General features: G+C 54.8%; 1 protein-coding gene across 1 annotated transcript; it reads right to left on the bottom strand.

The window, feature by feature from the left end:
- Positions 1 to 6450: 6450 nt before the first annotated feature.
- Ninj1 (ninjurin 1) lies at positions 6451 to 15852 on the bottom strand. The gene is made up of 4 exons (XM_005066323.4): positions 15696 to 15852; positions 9011 to 9239; positions 7674 to 7837; positions 6451 to 7109 (listed from the first exon to the last, which is right to left on the bottom strand). The coding sequence occupies exons 1-3, from the start codon at positions 15768 to 15770 to the stop codon at positions 7683 to 7685; spliced, it is 459 nt and encodes a 152-aa protein (XP_005066380.1). The 5' UTR covers positions 15771 to 15852; the 3' UTR covers positions 6451 to 7109; positions 7674 to 7682.
- Positions 15853 to 16601: the final 749 nt, after the last annotated feature.

The following is a 16601-nucleotide window of genomic DNA, read 5'->3' as shown; positions in this document are numbered from 1 at the left end:
TACACAGGTCCATTTGCGTGTATACTCACAAGCAAGACACCGCACGCACCATGTGAGTCAGGGCACCTAACGGGCCTGGGTCAGGGTGCCTGAAGGGCTTGTTCTTGAGTGTTTCCCCAACCAGTTCCTCCCAATTGGGCTTTTTTGAGGAAACAACATTGTCAATTCACAGAGTCATCATGAGTCTGTGTTTTACACTGGTCTGTGTTTTCCACTGAGCTCCCAGAGTCACACGTGCTGTTTTGGAAGTTACCCAGGCAGGCTCAGGCTGAGATGAGGCGGGTATGGCCCCCAGGGAGAGGCTCACAGAGCATGTGAGGGCAGCAAACACAAAAGGACCCTGGCCCCACCCTGCTGACTGACTGACCCAGGCAAAGGTGAAGGAAGCTGTTTCTCCAGTGCCTTCCCATCTCCCGAGACACACAGTGTCCAGTTACCATCTTACCGCCCCACCTCAGAGCTGCAGGAGCAGGAAATGTGCTTACTAGTGTCCAAGCCTCAGTCTGAGCCCTGTAACGCAGGAGTCCTGCTCCGGGCGCCCATTTAGGAGCATGACTCCATGGACAAGTCCCCTGCTAAAGAATCACAGCCAGGCTGGGTGGTGGCGCATGCCTTTAGTCCCAGCACTTGGGAGGCAGAGGCAGGAGGATCTCTATGAGTTCGAGGCCAGTCTGGTCTACAGAGTGAGTACCAGGACAGGTTCCAAAGCTACACAGAGAAACCCTGTCTTGGGGCTAAAAAAAAGAATCGCGGCCGAAGAGTGTTGACCACTTTGTTGGAAGGTTGCCCAATACATGCATGACACAGTAAAGGTGACAGACACTTGGGTCAATTGTGTGGACAGGTCCTAGAAAGTGGAGGAGGGTCTCAAGGGGCACTGGCATCCTAGCTCTGTCAGTCAAAGGCTGGGAGGAATGGTGTCTGGGAAGGTCCTGGGCCTGGTTCCCATTTGACTCCACTGCTGATGTCCTTGTTTAGAGATGACTCACAGACCTATCTATCCTCTGTCTGTACAGGAGGGCAATACCCTAACATAGGCCTGCTAAGCCTCCCAGTATTGCTGGCTGTCTCCTTCTACCCATGACCTTCCAAGGGCCTACCCTAAGGCCCTTAGCCAGACAACCCCTGGACACAGGCTGTCCCTGAATGTCCCTCCAAGAGTGTCCTAGCCAACTGAACCCCATTCCATAGCTGAACTCAAAGCCCGTGGCTGAGGTTTTCTTTTTTTTTTTTTTTTTTTTTTTTTGGTTTTTCAAGACAGGGTTTCTCTGTGGCTTTGGAGGCTGTCCTGGAACTCGCTCTGTAGACCAGGCTGGTCTCGAACTCACAGAGATCCGCCTGCCTCTGCCTCCCGAGTGCTGGGATTAAAGGCGTGCGCCACCAACGCCCAGCTGTGGCTGAGGTTTTCAACATCCTGAATTTTGGCTGCTGCCTTCTGGTTCTCCTCTGGCTCTCCAGAGGACTTCTCCCTCAAGCTGTATCCCATGGAGGAGAGAGAACAGGAACTCCCTGCCTGGACCTCAGTATCCCCATTGGACTCTACCCTTCCTTCCAGCCGTCTTGTTGCCTGGGATGAATTAAGTCCACAAGGAGCAAGGGCTACAATTGGCCACTCACTCACCGATGCCCATTGCAACTCTGGTTGGTGTCCCGTGCCAGCACACCGGCGTTAGAGGTTCCTGTAAGGAATAAGCCGTTCTCTCTGTGGGCACCCTTTGCCATCCATCCTCCGACATATCCTTCGGGTCCTGGGTAGGGTGTCACTGACTTGGACACTCAAGTGAAAACAGGATCTGCGGGGTGGGTGGTCCCGGAAGGGAAGGGGGAGTGGGGGTAGTGGAGAGTGGAGGAGACCTCCCAGCACGAGGAGGGTGAGGTGAAGGAGCCAGTGGGGGGTTCTGGAGTAGAGTGGATACAATAGACAAAGTGCTGAGTACAGGTCAGTGGGGACACGGGGCACATGAGGGCCGAACCCAGAGATGCATCTGCATCTTACACAACCCACGCTGATGATTTGGGGGTACGCTGACTCTGCATTATTTCTAGTTCCTGCTGGGTCAGCATTGTGGGCTAAGCCACCTCCCTTTTGCAGATGGCTTGTGTGGCCCTGCCAAGGTCCCCTAGCCACAAGTCCAATCAGCCACAGACCATGGCTCACTTGGGTGGTCCTGGGCACTTACCCTCTTCTAGAGTGGATGAGGATCTGGGACAGGTATGCCTGTTGTACTTCCCAGTGACTTCAGCACGAAGGGCACTCAGGGAGATGGAAAACTGAGGGACACTGTTCTGTCCCGTCACTGCTCAGTTCTCAGTCTCTCACCTACATGGCGGGTGAGAGAATGGGGGCCATTTACACAACAGGAGGGTATGCATGCTGTGGCCTAGCTCCAGGAGGTGCTGATTAAATCACCATAGGCCCCCTCCCAAGGTTGGTTTTTTTTTTTTTTTTGCATGGTGTTTTTTTGTTTGTTTTTTGTTTTTTTGTTTTTTTTTGTTTTTGTTTTTTGCATTTTGAGACAGGCCTCCCTGTGTAGGCCTGGAATTTGCTATGTACTCCAGGTTGGTCTTGAACTCACAGAGAGCTGTCTGTCTCTGCCTCCCAAGTAGAGGGATCGAAGGTGTGTGCCACCACTGCCTGTCCTTAATCTAACACCACATTAAGATTCGGGTGCTCTCTTGCAGAAGATTCGGGATATCAAAGGGAATCTTCGTGAGGTTGTTTCAGGGATCCTCACATCCCGCTTTGTAGCTGACATGGCAGGTTCCATGGTGTGATGGAGGGTTACTCCGGCCTGAGCGGGGGCAGTGCACCCACTGGCAGAAGGACCCAGCTGGAGTCCTTCCTGGAGCCCCTCCCAGATCAGTGGCACTGGAGCCAGTGTTTCCCGGAAACTAGCAACAGAAAGCCAGGAAAGCAGGGCAGCAGGAAAACAGAATTGCACCCCCAGTGAAATCAGGAGGGAGGAGAAGGTTTCTGGGAAGTAGGACGGGGGTAAGTGAGTGTCACAGGTGCGGAGAGGAGACACCTGTCGTCCAGCTACCCAGGACCACCTCAGCGTGTAGGAACAGATGCCAGTTCCTCTGCCCACAGCGGTTCTTAAAGGACACGCGGTAAGGACAAAAGTGCTACAGCTACAGCTGTGAACCTAGTGATGCCTAGACACAGCCAGCGTCTGCCACTGGCCCTGCAGGGCAGAGGACTGGGCCAGACCAAGGCTCCATCAACAAGAGAAGCAAGGGAGCTGGGGAGACGCTCAGCTGTGCAAGCATAAGGACCCCATCCCAACGCCCCATGCAAAGCTTGGCATGGCCCTGTGTGCCTATGATTCTAGTGCCCAGGAGGTGGAGACAGCAGGATCCCTGGAGCTTGCTGGCCAGGCAGTCTAAAAGAATCAGTGAGTCCCGGGATCACCGAGGAACTCTGTTTCAAAAAATAAGGAGAGTGGTTGAAGAAGACATCCGATGTTGACCTCTGACCTCCATGTGCAGGTGTGTGCTCACAAGGGTGCACACGTTCATGCACACACACAGAGTCACACACACACACACACACACGTAGAGTAAAAAGCTCAGAACTGGGTATCACCATTTTCCCTGCTGCAGCAGAGCTCCCTGGCCCTCAGAGACCCAGAGGCAGGACTCTATGCTAGTGTGCCAGGTTAAGTGCTGGGGGGGCAGTTGGCAGGGTGTGAGGGAGCCATCTGAAGACGGACCTGTGGGGAACAGGAAGCACACACCAAGGGACGGGGCTGGGGGACAGGGACACACCCACCGGGTGATGCGTGTTGGGGGACATCAGGAGATCAGGTTGTGAGGGATCCTCTTCTGGCCACGGGCATCAAGGGGGTCAAAGGTCAGCTCCGAGCACAGCACAGGTCCATGGTGGAGAGGGCTACATGCTCACTGTGAGCTACCCAGGCCAGGGAATCTGGCTTGGGTGACAGCCTAGCCTCAGTGACAGCACTTCAGAGCCCCTTAGCCCCATCTGGGGGTTTCCTCTTTTGATGAAGGAACTAAACCATGTGTTGGTCAGCAACCGACGGCTGAGTCCAGGCACGCAGGTGGCTGCTGGCCAGTCCACATGTTGGAGGGCACGCTAGGGACAGTGCCGGAAAGTATGGCCCTAAGCCAGGTCTGGTCGGACCCAGGCCATCTGTCCGGGGCTCTGCTGTCTACACTTGGCAATCCTTTTCTTTGTGTGCCCCAGTTTTGAGTTTAAGTTCTGGTCTCAATCAACCCTCTTGCCTCAGCTTCTCGAGCAGTTGTGAGTATAGACATGTACCTCTGCACCCAGATTTTCTCCAGGACCTTTTTTTTTTTTTTTTAAGACAGGGTTTCCTGTAGCCCAAGCTAACCTCAAACTTACTAAGTAACTGAGGATATAACCTTGGACTTCTGATTTTCCTGCTTCCATTATAGGCGTGCGTCATAACACTGTTTTTCCTGGAGTATTTAAAAGGAATTTGACCATTTCCCCCGTAAGTGCTTTCTCTCATCCATCACTTAGGGTACCTGACTGATCAGCTGCACCTAAGTTTGTGGGGGCTTCTGGGATGTCTTGGAGGTTTACTGCTCATATAGGTGAGGGTGGACAGGAAGTGGGGGTTTTGAGGGAAGCCCTGGGCCCTCACTCTGAACTGGGAAGGATGCTTAGAGAGGGCAGAGGCTGGCTGGAGGGGCCAGGTATGGGTGGGGTCTTACGCCTCGGAGCACAGGGCCAATGTGAGGGATGTGGGATGGATGGAGAGCTGGGGCTGGGAGGTACAGTGAGTAGAGCAGAGGAGAGGAGGGGAGAGGAGGGAAGGGGAGGGGAGGGGAGAGGAGAGGAGAGGAGGGGAGGGGAGAGGAGAGGAGAGGGAAGGGAAGGGGAGAGGAGGGGAGGAGAGAGAGGAGGGGAGAGGAGGGTCTGGGAGCCAGCTTCCCCCGGTCTGCTGGGTGAGGGAGACCTCTAGGTAAGACAGACTCACAGGCCATCTCCTCCCAAGGAGAGGATCCCTGCCGACTATGGGCAGTGTTGGATGCCACTTTGGAGGTGTCCAGCAGTCTGTACAGAGCTGTGTCTAAGTGCCAGCTTGAGGTGGGGCAGCATCAAACTGAGTGCTAAAGTGAGTAGGGAGCACATGTGACCCCGTGGAGGCCACCGTTGGCAACTACAGACAGGAACAGGGCTGTTTACAGGCTCGCACACACTGCCTTTCCCCAGCATAGCACAGCACAGCCAGAGACAGCCTCAAAGATGCCAGTTAAACACGTGGGCAGCCATGGTGCATCCCCAGGTACCTAGGTGACCCATCCTCGAGCTCCTTCACTTGAGCAGGCCTGAGGGACAACCCCTGAACTTGGAGAGGTAATAGGGGGCATGTGGAGTCCTAAGTAGGGTTTGTCTTAATTTGCTATAAAGGAGGCAGACCCTGGGCATGGGTCTGAGGTCTGCAGTGCACAGTCATTGGGTGCATCAGGCTGATGTGCAGTTCTGGGAAGGCCAGTAATTCCTGGTACTTGGCATCCCAACACTGGGCAGTCTGAGTGCATAGAGTTGCAGTATCCTTCCAGCCTTGTACCCAGGGGGCTAACACACTCCAATCTCTAATCATGCAGCAGCTGGGGCCCATGCACCTGTATTTCTCCCAAATCCTGAGGAGGCCAGCGGTGCAGGCTGTAGAACAGCACAGCATATCCCTGGTAAGATGTTCAGTGTGTGTGGGAGTTCTATGACTATTCTTGCATTTTGCCTGTGAACCTGTAACAGTGGTCATGCCCTTTGGGCGTGGTTGCAGATGAGGATGTGACCCATTTAAGGCAGAGGAGCAAGGGAAGGAAGCCCCTTGAGTCATAGAGAGCATTGGAGAGGCAGAGTCTACATCCTTCGAGCAAGAACACTGCAACAATTTCTTACTGTTACCTGTGTAAGTTTATCCCAATAAACACCTATTTTTCATTCACCTTGAGTTTAGCGAACTGATTAATTCCTTGACTTAGTGTGTGTGTGTGTGTGTGTCTATGTGTGTATGCGCATACGTATGCACATGCAATATATACGCATGGCATTGTGTGACATGCATGTATAGAAGCCAGAGGTCAAAGCCAGGTGTTACTTCTAGCTGGCTAGCCAGGGAACAACAGGGCTCCTCCTGTCACCTCACCTTCCACCCCAGCACACACCACTGCACCATAGGTGCTGGGGATTTGAACTTGGGTCCTCATGCTTATGCAGTAAGACTTTACCACTGAGCCATCTTGCCAGTCTCTCTCAAAACTTCTCTGGGCATAAAAGCTGTTGAGCCTTAGATCCCAACTTTTGCCTCAAAACCTACCCTTAGATAAAGGGAAGACTGAGAGTTCAATCAGGTATTCCAAAGAGGACAGATTCCCTGGCTAGCATGTGCCGATGCCCCTGCAGGGAGGGGCGGGGGCTGTCTGGGAGTGGAGGGTGGCACATGGAACCCAGCAGAGAAGCACATAAGCTTTATTGTCATTCCTGATTAGAAAAGTGGGCCCTAAACCCCTGAGTAGGGGGCTAGGGCTTGTCCCAGGTCACTGCTTGTAGAAGGTCCAGCGTGACCTGTAGCCTCCATGGGCATGGCTGCCTCTTCATGGCTGCCAAGCCCAGGCACTGAGGCTGGAGCCAGTGGCCACTACTGGAGCTGACAGGTACTGATGGTTGTCCAAGGCCCCTGGGTTAAGAAACAGCAGAGGCAGCAATCTCCAGGGTGACCTGTGCAGGCTCCATGGGAAACAGGGACACTGATGCATTAGCATAGGGAGCAGCATATTCTGGTCCTTCTGGAATGTCCTGAGACAGAGGCCAGTGCTGGCCCCCGTAGAGCCCAATCATGGACTTGCTGCATGTCCTTGGGCGGGCAGTGACCATCCTCTGGGCATGGGTTTCTGTGGGGCTGTCCAGTTCTAATCTTCATGACCTTGCATCCAGTTCCCACATGCCTTGGTCACAGCTGGATGGAAGTCCATCCCTGACCATGGTCCATCAGTGGCCAGCTTGGGCTTTGGTGGTTTAGGGGAGTGCTGCACACAAGGAGAGAGATGCCTGGAGGGCATGGCAGTTGCAGGGTCTGGACAGCTGAGCTGTGAGTCAGATAACTTTAAGGACTCTGGAAAGACAAAAAGAGAGGCATGAGTACCACTAGGCCAACTAGCCAGCCTCAGGCTGGAGGGGCGCTGAGTCCATGCCAGTGACCAGCTCGTGAGCATCAGGGCTTCCCAGTCTTCGGTGTAAGGATTTGTCTGTCATGGACAAGGTGCTGCAGTCCCTTTCACACTGAATAAAATATTCCTGGCTCTCTGTCCGGTCCATCATGGTGGCAAGAGCCAGTCGGTAGTGGCCATGGCCACTCACCTAGCAAAAGCCACCATTTCAGCTGTCGGCAGCCGCAGATGGTGCCATCACCAAATAGTTGAAGCCTCTGGAGTCAACGCTGGAGACACCCATGGAAAGTAGAGGTCAGAGGGACTGGGGTTATGTTCACACAAGCCCTGGTACCCTCTTCCTGCCAGATGACCTGCATACTCAGGAAGCATCAAGGGCCACATCCAGGTGACCAATAAGTGGCCTGGTTACGCCACATGAGGAGATTAGCCAGTCCAGAACCCACCACACCTTACAAGCCTCCCATAGTGGTGACAGCGACAGGTCTCTGCCTCCCTTACCAACTCACCTGGGTGTCCTACTGCCGGGGTGCCACGTCCATTATAGGTTTCTGGACCCCAAAGGCCGTGATGAAGATGTTGACCACCACGATGATGAATACCAGTCCTGTGGCCAGGTTGTTAAGGAAGTCCAGCTTGGCATGCTTGGCTGGGTTGTTAAGGTCGTACTTGACTGTGGGAGAGAGGGGGTAGATGCTGCCCAGGGACGCCTGGACTGGATGAAGTGTCTAGGGAGTGTGCTGAGCAGACCGTATAGGGTTCTTGGCCGTGTTTAGTGTTTTGTTCCCATTGAAAAGTTGCCTGTTTTGCTAAAATTAGGCATGGGTGTCTCTACCTTCTATATTCTTACTTTCTCCATGAGGAAAACAAGCCCAGGTAGGTTATGTGCTAACGTCACATCTGGATGCCACCAGGCCAGGTTTCATTTCAAAGGCAAAAGCACTGACCTCCTCAAGAGCCTCAGTGTATGGACCCTCTGACCTACCTTAGACTCTGATACTATACTCATTTCACTGGTGCAGTCCATGAAGCACCGAGGTCACATTGCCAGAAAGCAAATCTGTGCCCTCCCTGTTCCTGATGACATTTTGTGCTCTGGACAGGCACCAAGGTTGCCCTGTCAATCCTAGCTCCCTTTCCTATCTGCTGTCCATCTGTGCCTACCAAAGGAAGTGGGTCATCTGCTGAGGGGACATTCAGTGATTAAGCTTGGGAACTAGTAGTTATATGCTACATTTTAGATTTTCACTCAGAACAAGAAGGAAGAGTTGGACGTCCTGTCATAGAGACAGTGGTCCAGGTCCAAGGTCACCTTCTGGGCCCAGCACCATCTTATCTCTGGAACTATGGGAGACTCCTCTTTACCTCCTGCCCCAGCGTCCCCCTTCACCTCCCAAATCAGAGTCCCCGCATCATATCTTGGCCCAAGGCCTCCTCCTTGCTCCCCAGGTAAGGGTCTCGGTCTCCTGTGGCACTTGGCTGCTCTTCGTTACTGGACACAGGCAGCGAGCCAGGTCTGAGCTGGTCTGAGCTGGTCTGAGCTGGTCTGAGCTGGTCTGAGCAGGGAGGACTGGCTGGCAGAAGCTATATCTTGTGGCAGGGAGTCACAGGGACCCAAGGAAGCAGGTACCCCACCCCTGCTTCCCCTACACTACTCCACCTTCAAGAACCTGAGAAACATAAGCTTACTCTGCTTTCAAAGGCAGGGTCAGAGGGGAGGAGTCACAGCCTGGACCACAAGCCTGGCAAGCTGAAGGCCAAGTATTGAGGTGGAACCACTACCCCATCCACCCCTGGGCATCTCCCTACCCATCCTTGGGGCTGTGTGAGCAGCCACAGGCCTTACCCAAGAAGATGAGCAGCACACCCACTCCAATCTGCAGCACGAGAGAGATGGAGATGAGGACCACAAGAGGCACGAAGAAGGCAAAGTCGTGGCCCTGTTCCACCACGGCCTTCAGCTGTGACGCGTTGGCCATGAGCAGTGCGATGTCTAGCATACTCTCCGCTGCACTCTTCTTGTTGGCGTAATGGTTTACATTGATGGGCCGGTTCCTCCAACCCCAGCGGGCTGGCTGTGGGGAGCAAGGTGGTCAGTTCGCTGGGGTGAACTTGGGACTTTGGGGAGAGCTACAGAGAGAGGTCAGGAAGGGGTTCTGGGTCTCCCTGGGGTTGCAGGGAGTTGCCAAGGCCCCTGCAGGCAGGGCTTCTGACACCCCAACCTGGCAAGTGCTTGTTATCTGAGGACATTTCCTGGAGTAAAGTTCTGGAGTGAAGGAAGCCAGAACACCATCCTCAGCTCACACCCTGGCCTCCAGCGGAGAAAGGACCATGGCCCTCACCGTCCTGTGCAGCAGGTAGTCCTCCTCGCCTGCAAACCCTCCCCTCCCCCAGAGTCGAGGTTCCTGCCTGGTATCAAGAGTGGGAGTATACAGGCTCCTGCATGCTGCCTGGGCTTGAACTACCCTTGCCCGGGCCGAGCCCAGAAGTTTGGGGAACCCCTGCCTTGGCTCACCTCCCAGGCCCAGCCCCACCCCGCTCAGTCCGACCTCACACACAGACAGCACCCCAGCTTCAGCATCACCCTACAGGATGGTCTGGTCACACTGTTTAGCGACAGCTTCTCATGGACATGGGGCACCAAGGGCACACAGCAGGTGCTCACTAGATGCCCCACCATCCCTCATGCCGTAGAGCAGGACGTCTGTCTCCTGAATTTTCATAGTAATGACAGAGATACAGTTCCGAGCTCCTTTCAGGTAGGCAGCCCTTGGTGGCATCCTCTCTTTTCTTAGGACTAGTCCCAGCCCCTGCCCCTCCCTGGAGGCCACTTCCCAGGTCACCTGCCACCTCTCTTACATTGCCAGTCACAAGGGACCCTGTAGGTTTCTCTCCACCCTCAGGGGCTTCCCTTTCCAGACATCCCCATGCTCTGAGATTCTCTCTGGAGGCCCCTGCTCCCAGGACACCTCCCCTGATCTCCGTGGTAGGACCTGGCCCCCTCCTGTCACTAGAGGTCACCTCTCTGGCTGGCTTGCTTCATTCTAAGGTAACTTTAAGTGGCTGGTTTTCTCTCTCCACTGAGCCAGTCGGCTCTCTCAAGAGGCCCTGGTCGGGCCCCTTCTCAGCTACCTAGGACAATCTCACCAGACCTAGGCACTGTCCTTTGTCCACTGCTGCCTCTGAGCCATCAAGCCCTGCATCGCAGCCTCCAGGGAGTGGGCACAGAGCTGAAAGGAGGCCAGGGCCGCTGTTGGCAGCCAGCCATCTGGGGCCACCCTGAGAGATCCTGTTTCTAGACTCATAAAAGATGCAGGGAACGGAGGCAGCGCTGTGGGGACCACGTCCGCTGCACTCAGGTGACTATTTTCTTGCAGGCTGGAAAGCCCAAAGCAGGTGACACTGAACTGACGGCGTGTAGGCCTTCACTTGGACACCGTGTGTATCTTTTTTGTTTTGTTTTTGTTTTGCGAGACAGGGTTTCTCTGTGACTTTGGAGGCTGTCCTGGAACTCGCTGTTGTAGACCAGGCTGGTCTCGAACTCACAGAGATCCGCCTGCCTCTGCGTCCAAAGCGCTGGGATTAAAGGCGTGCACCACCACCGCCTGGCCACTGTGTGTATCTTTAACCTGAGGTTTCCTCTGAAGTCAAGAGGGAAGGCAGTGTGGGTGGTGGGAGGCACAGGTGGGCTCTGCTGCCTGAACCTGGGCTGGAACACACAGACTCCCTGCTTTTACGTGAGCTGCACTTTAAGTAGCGAGCTCCCTTCAGTCAAAATTCTCAACACATGAGCACATTCCTCACATGTGAGTGTGTGTATGGGTATTTGTGTATAATTTTATGTGTATATGCAGTATTGCATTGTAGAAGCTTACAAATGCATGAATGTACATAGGTATGCACATGGGCTCAAAGCACTGTGTGTGTGTGTGTGTGTGTGTGTGCAAGCCCATGTATCACATAACACATACATGTAAGTATCTTCACATAAACACAAACAGATAAATGTGTACACATGTATGCATACATACATAAACACAGGAAGTGGAACTTTTGATAGCTTAGTTGGTGGAGCAGAGAACTCCACCAGAGAACAGATGAAGCAATAAACAGCCCCAGGCTAAGCTTGCTGGCTGCTGGGCAGCAGGAAGAATTTCTTTTGATTCTGAACCATTTAAATGCTTCGTGACCGCATGGTCACAAGGAACAGACACATGAATGAACTGTCTCACGTCCTAACCTAACCCTTGGCTCTCAGTGCTCCCAGTCACAAATGCCTATGCCCCTGCTGCCTTCCCTGGAGGGGCAAACAGGCTCTGCACTGGAAGTTCCTTTCCAAAGCCACACAGCAAGTGGGGGACAGGCTACAATTTGAACTCACTATTTGGGGCTCAGAGCTCGGGCAGCTGAGACTCTAAGGGGATCATTCTTAAGGGGCTCTCTGTCTGGTTCAGGACAGCTAGTCTTGCTCAGTCTGTCTTGCACATGCCACAGGGTTTGTGGACATCATACCCTGAGATGGCTCAGAGCCCTTGGGACCAACAGAGGCTGCAGCCCATGGGCCATCTGGTTCCCTCTCACCTGCCCCAGGAGAGGCCCAAAGGCAAAGCAGGCCTTTGCATGGTGTTAAACTCCACCTCCCACAGCCTGACTCTGTGCCCTCCCCATGCTGCAGGTCTCCCACCTTTATCTGGGGACACCCTCTGGGAAACCTGTCTGCCACTGAGTAATGGGACACTACTCTCCATTGGGAATCAGGAGACGGGGTCTCAGGGGACCTCATAGGATACCTCCAGGGAGAAGTAGACCCAAATTCAAACCCAGGATGTGAGCTCCACACCCAGGACTGCACCTGCACACACCATTGGTGTCCTCCCTGCAGGAGACTCTGGGGCTTCATGCAACTAAGGAGGGTCTACTCCTGGGGTCTGATCCTGACTCGCGCTGGTGACTGCCACACAGGCCTCTCCCAGGATATACAGTGGATGGATCACCCAACCACAGATCAGGGAGCCCTGTGGGCCGAACTAGCTGCCTGAGCATGCTGGGAAACCCTTCCATGCCTGTACCAGTAACCTGGGCAGATTGAGGAGAAAACACACTGGTTAATATGTCCCAGGGCTGGCAGGAGTTCCTTGGAACCTCAGCAGCAGTTGGGAACTGACATGAAGTAGGCTGTTTGCCTCTAAACTCCAAGAAGGAACACTGTGAAGTAGTTAGCACATGCAGGGAGCTGCACTTGGGAGGGCCTGGTCATGTGGCCTAGGGCCACCCAATTGCTCATGGCTGAGGTGGGAGGGCACCCAAGGGCTGGCTTCGTTATAGCACAATGGGTGCTATGGACCACCCAAAGCCATCAGTTTGACTCACAGAGCAGGGTACCATCCTTTAAACACACCCTGCCATTCCCAATCTTATCACACCAATGGTCAACAGGGTGACTGCTTATCAGTAAAACAGAGAGGAAAATTCAGGGGATTTTATACTACAGTTTCAAAGGTCCATGACCTTTTGGACATGCTACATTAAATGGCAGCACCAGGATATACCTTTGCTCAGTGTCTGGCTCTCCCTAGTGACAGACTTGACTTTAGTCAAGGAGCAATACCAGTATATGAACAAAAACAGAAAAAAGGAAAAGAAAGGCCAGGCCAGGCACACAGGCCCTCCATGAGGCCAAGATATTGTTCTAAGTGACCCAGAGGTCCAAGTCTAGGCAGAAGCTGAATAACCCCAACTTGGACTGCTCAGAGACCTTGTCACACACCAGTAGACAGTGGGGGTTACTGGGGCATAGGGGTAGGAGCTGAGGGCCCACTCCTAGGGTAGATCCAGCAGGAAGTTGCCTGTCCCTGTCTGAATCTAAAGCCTTCTGCACCCCCAGGCTACAATGCCCTTGTCCAGGGAGCCTAAGAAGCAAAACTGAAGTGTCTCCTGGTTCCACATATGCATTCCAGGCGGAAACCCCAGTGAGGCAACAGGAAGCATGGGAGGCGGGGTCCCCACAGCAGACTCACTTCCTGCGGCTCAGAACTGACCAGGAGTGACCCTGAGGCCCACGAGGGTGGCCTTTAGAACTTGGCTGAGATCCTGACTGTCCTGGGATCTGCCAGGCAAGCAGAAATGAGAAAATAGGAAGTTTCTCCTAGCAGCTGAGGCTGGGCAGAGGGGATGGCAGTGTGCAGGGCACAATGTCCTGGTTTGAAGACCTAAGATACGGCCATTGATACCTCAGTCTGAGTTCCATGAGGGCAAGAGAGCAGGACAGGCACCGAGGGTTACGGCCCAGCTCCATCTAAGCCACTTCCCTCCGCAGTCTCTAGATGAAGCTGCCCCCAGCATCATGGCATGGGCACGGCATTTCCACACTGAACCGGTGTTTACTGTTTCTCAGCTGCCAGTGAGCTAACTCACAAAAACTGCCTCGGTCTGGATATTAACGAGGCCTTTAGGTAATTGACTCTGGGGAACCTAGCATCTGGAGGGGCATGGGCAGAGCTGTCCTAGTGCTGTACTAAAGAGGACACCAGCAGGCCAGCTCTGCTGAGCCTCAGTCACCTGGGAGGTTGTGGCACCCCTTTTCTCAGAGGGGAAACCGACTTTCCCTTGGGGTTCCATCCTGGGGACAGTGGGTGTCACCATGAGAGTGTCCTATAGCTAACACCACCACATACTGTACTCTGCTGCAAGCATTTCCTTTGCATCAGCCACACAGTTTTTACTTAGCAGAAGCAGTTACCAAGGCATGTCATAGATGATAAACTGAGGCACAGAGTGCTGCCATGCTACAGGAAGTTGGAGGCATGATCCTGAGGTTGGGAAGGGGGACAGGATTGAGCAGGGCAGTCTTCAAGGCTGGCCACACCTCAGGGAAGCATCCTGTCCCCAATGACCCTAGACAAAACCTCCTACCCAGCTCTGTAGGTTCTCAGTAATCCAGCCTCCGGTCTCCACTTGTACTGTTCCCTGTGCCTGGGTGTTCCTCCACTCAACCAGAGGGCCAGATCTGTGTTCCTCAGCAAGCCGATGCTTCCCTGGCCTCTATGCTCCCTACCAACCACCAAGGCAGGCCACCCTCCACGCCCTGAAGAAGCCTACTTTGTAGCATTCATTCTCTCTCCTGTGTTCTTCAAAGAAATGGTGGGGGATGTATCTCCCTCTCTCTTGCTCCCTGAGTACTCGACCCTATCTCGCCTGTGTATATGTTCAGACCTCCCTTGGGAGGCACAGCTCGTCTCGCTATTTGCAGAGCTGAGCAGATATAGCACTGACGGGAAGGCACAGCGAGGCATGGCCAAGGACTGGAGACAGGCAGAGTTCTCCTTCGGACCAGCTTCTAAGCCATCTGTCCGCCAGCTCCTGATCTGCATGCATCCCTGTCCTTACAGGCAGAGGGAGACCACTGCTCTTCCGTTTAGAACCAATGTCATAAAAAAGGCCCAGAGAGATGGAGCGGCCCCCTCCCCAAGAACACAGCCAGAGTGTTCCTTGCCCACTGCTTCCAGAGTGTTCACAGATTTCGGCAGAACCCGCAGGTCTCAGCTGGCACACCTGAACAAGTCCCGAGGCTCTTCTAGTCCTGTTTTCTCCTCTCATCCAGGGACAGATGTCTATGCTCCTCTGGTCCCTCCTCCCTGAACAACCCTGTTCCCACGGTATGGGCCTGAGCCTGGGCAGAAAGTCTCTGTTCTAGTCTATTTTGCACCATAGGGACTTGTGGAAAATCCCAGCCTGGTGCAACTTCCCCGCCCCCACCCTGGGGGGTGTCGGAAAAAGAAGGAATGTCCAAAGTCAACAAGTCACAGAGGGCCATGCAGGGTGGTACCAGTGAAGGCCGGGTCCTGGCATGCTCAGGCTCCGCCCTGGAGGTCGACTGTGGGGTGAGGAAGGGTGATTCCTCAACATGGGCATCGGACCACTGCTGTGGCCTTGGCGAAGCAAACCCTGGGCAGGTCCTTTCAGTCCCAGAGTAGACACCCTGAACCCTGAGTTCTGTTTTCCATAGGCAGGTGACCGCAGCAGGGTCACAGCTTCGGGTTTCCCCTATTAGTGCTGCATGCGACCGTGTGGTCACCATGTGGTGACGTAGCTGTCTGTCTGGCGCTGGCCTCCAACCAGGAGGCGGTGACTCCTCTCCCGCCCACCCCAAGGCACGCACGCCGGACGAGACAGCTCGGACGCGCTGGAAGTTGGAGGGCGGTGTGGGAGGCAGGAGAGTCCGGGAGAGCGGGATGCCAGCCTCCTCCACCCGAGGAGTGGTGCGGGCTCTGCACAGCGGGACGACGGCAGAATGCTAGACCGCCTGGCGCCTCTGCCCACCTGCTGTGCTGGCCCCAGACTCACCACTTGCGCTCGGAACAGGTCAAGCACGACTTTGTCCGAAAGCAGCGGCCACCACCACCATCCCGCAGTGCGGACGCCGCGCGCTCCGGGCCCGACACCCACAGGTGCCAGCTGCTGAGTCGGGCCCAGACAGGGTGGCGCTGGCCAAGGTCACACAACGGCCGGGGCAGGGGGTGCTGAGGTCTTACCGAGGCGTCGGGGGAACCGGGGGAGCCCGGGCGCAGGTCGCCGTTGAGCTCATACTCCTCGGTACCCGACTCCATGGTGCGGCCACCTGGGCCGCCGAGCACACGGCCTAAGCTCGCCCGCGCCTCCGCCGCGGGCTAGGATTGTGCGCCCGCCCCCGGGCCCGCCCCCGACACGCCCCCGGCCCTCACCCAACTCGCAGCTGCTCCCAGACTCCGCCTTCACCCGGGGCGGGCCCGGGCCTAGAGGCCGGATACTGGGATAGCCACGGTCCAGGATAACCCCTCTCGGGTCTTTATGACCTCAATTCCCAGGCTCCTCGTGGATGGCTGGGCCAGGTAACCCGGCACCTGTACTCGCGATGGCATCGGAGGGTCCCCAGGGACCCCGTCTGAACGCCGCTGATCAAGCGGGCCCCCCTTTGAGCTTTGAACGTGAGCATTTAATCTTTATAAGGTGAGGCCAGGGGAGTGCCCGTTGCTACACCCTGGTGAGGTTTTCCCCTGCGCAGGGCGCACTCTGAGGCTGTAAACCCAGTGCCTGCTAAGCACTCCACCCAGAAAAAGGGTATCAACTTTTACTCTGGACCACCTTGTCACGTGGCTTTCCACTCTAGGGCCCTCAGCTTGTTTTTTTTTTTTTTTTTTTTGGCCTGGAGCATGGAGATACGAATGAGGGCCTCCTGCACATTCTAGAGGCTGGAGGGAAGCAGAGGCGTTCGGTAATATAGCAGCTTCAGTATCCAGAGGGAGCTGGCATCATGGCCCTGCCTGGACCGGGCACTGTGTACTCCCAAAGGTAGAAGGAGCCGTTTGACTACTGCACGTGCCCTGAGAACTCTCCTAGCCTAGGAAGCCAGGAGTAAGCCGACCATGGGACTCTTGGGAAGATTAGGTGGGCCCAGAACT

Source organism: Mesocricetus auratus, unplaced genomic scaffold (assembly GCF_017639785.1).
Source record: "Mesocricetus auratus isolate SY011 unplaced genomic scaffold, BCM_Maur_2.0 Super-Scaffold_100013, whole genome shotgun sequence".
Classification (NCBI taxonomy): Eukaryota; Metazoa; Chordata; class Mammalia; order Rodentia; family Cricetidae; genus Mesocricetus; species Mesocricetus auratus.
This window is presented reverse-complemented; position numbering and strand designations above follow the sequence as displayed.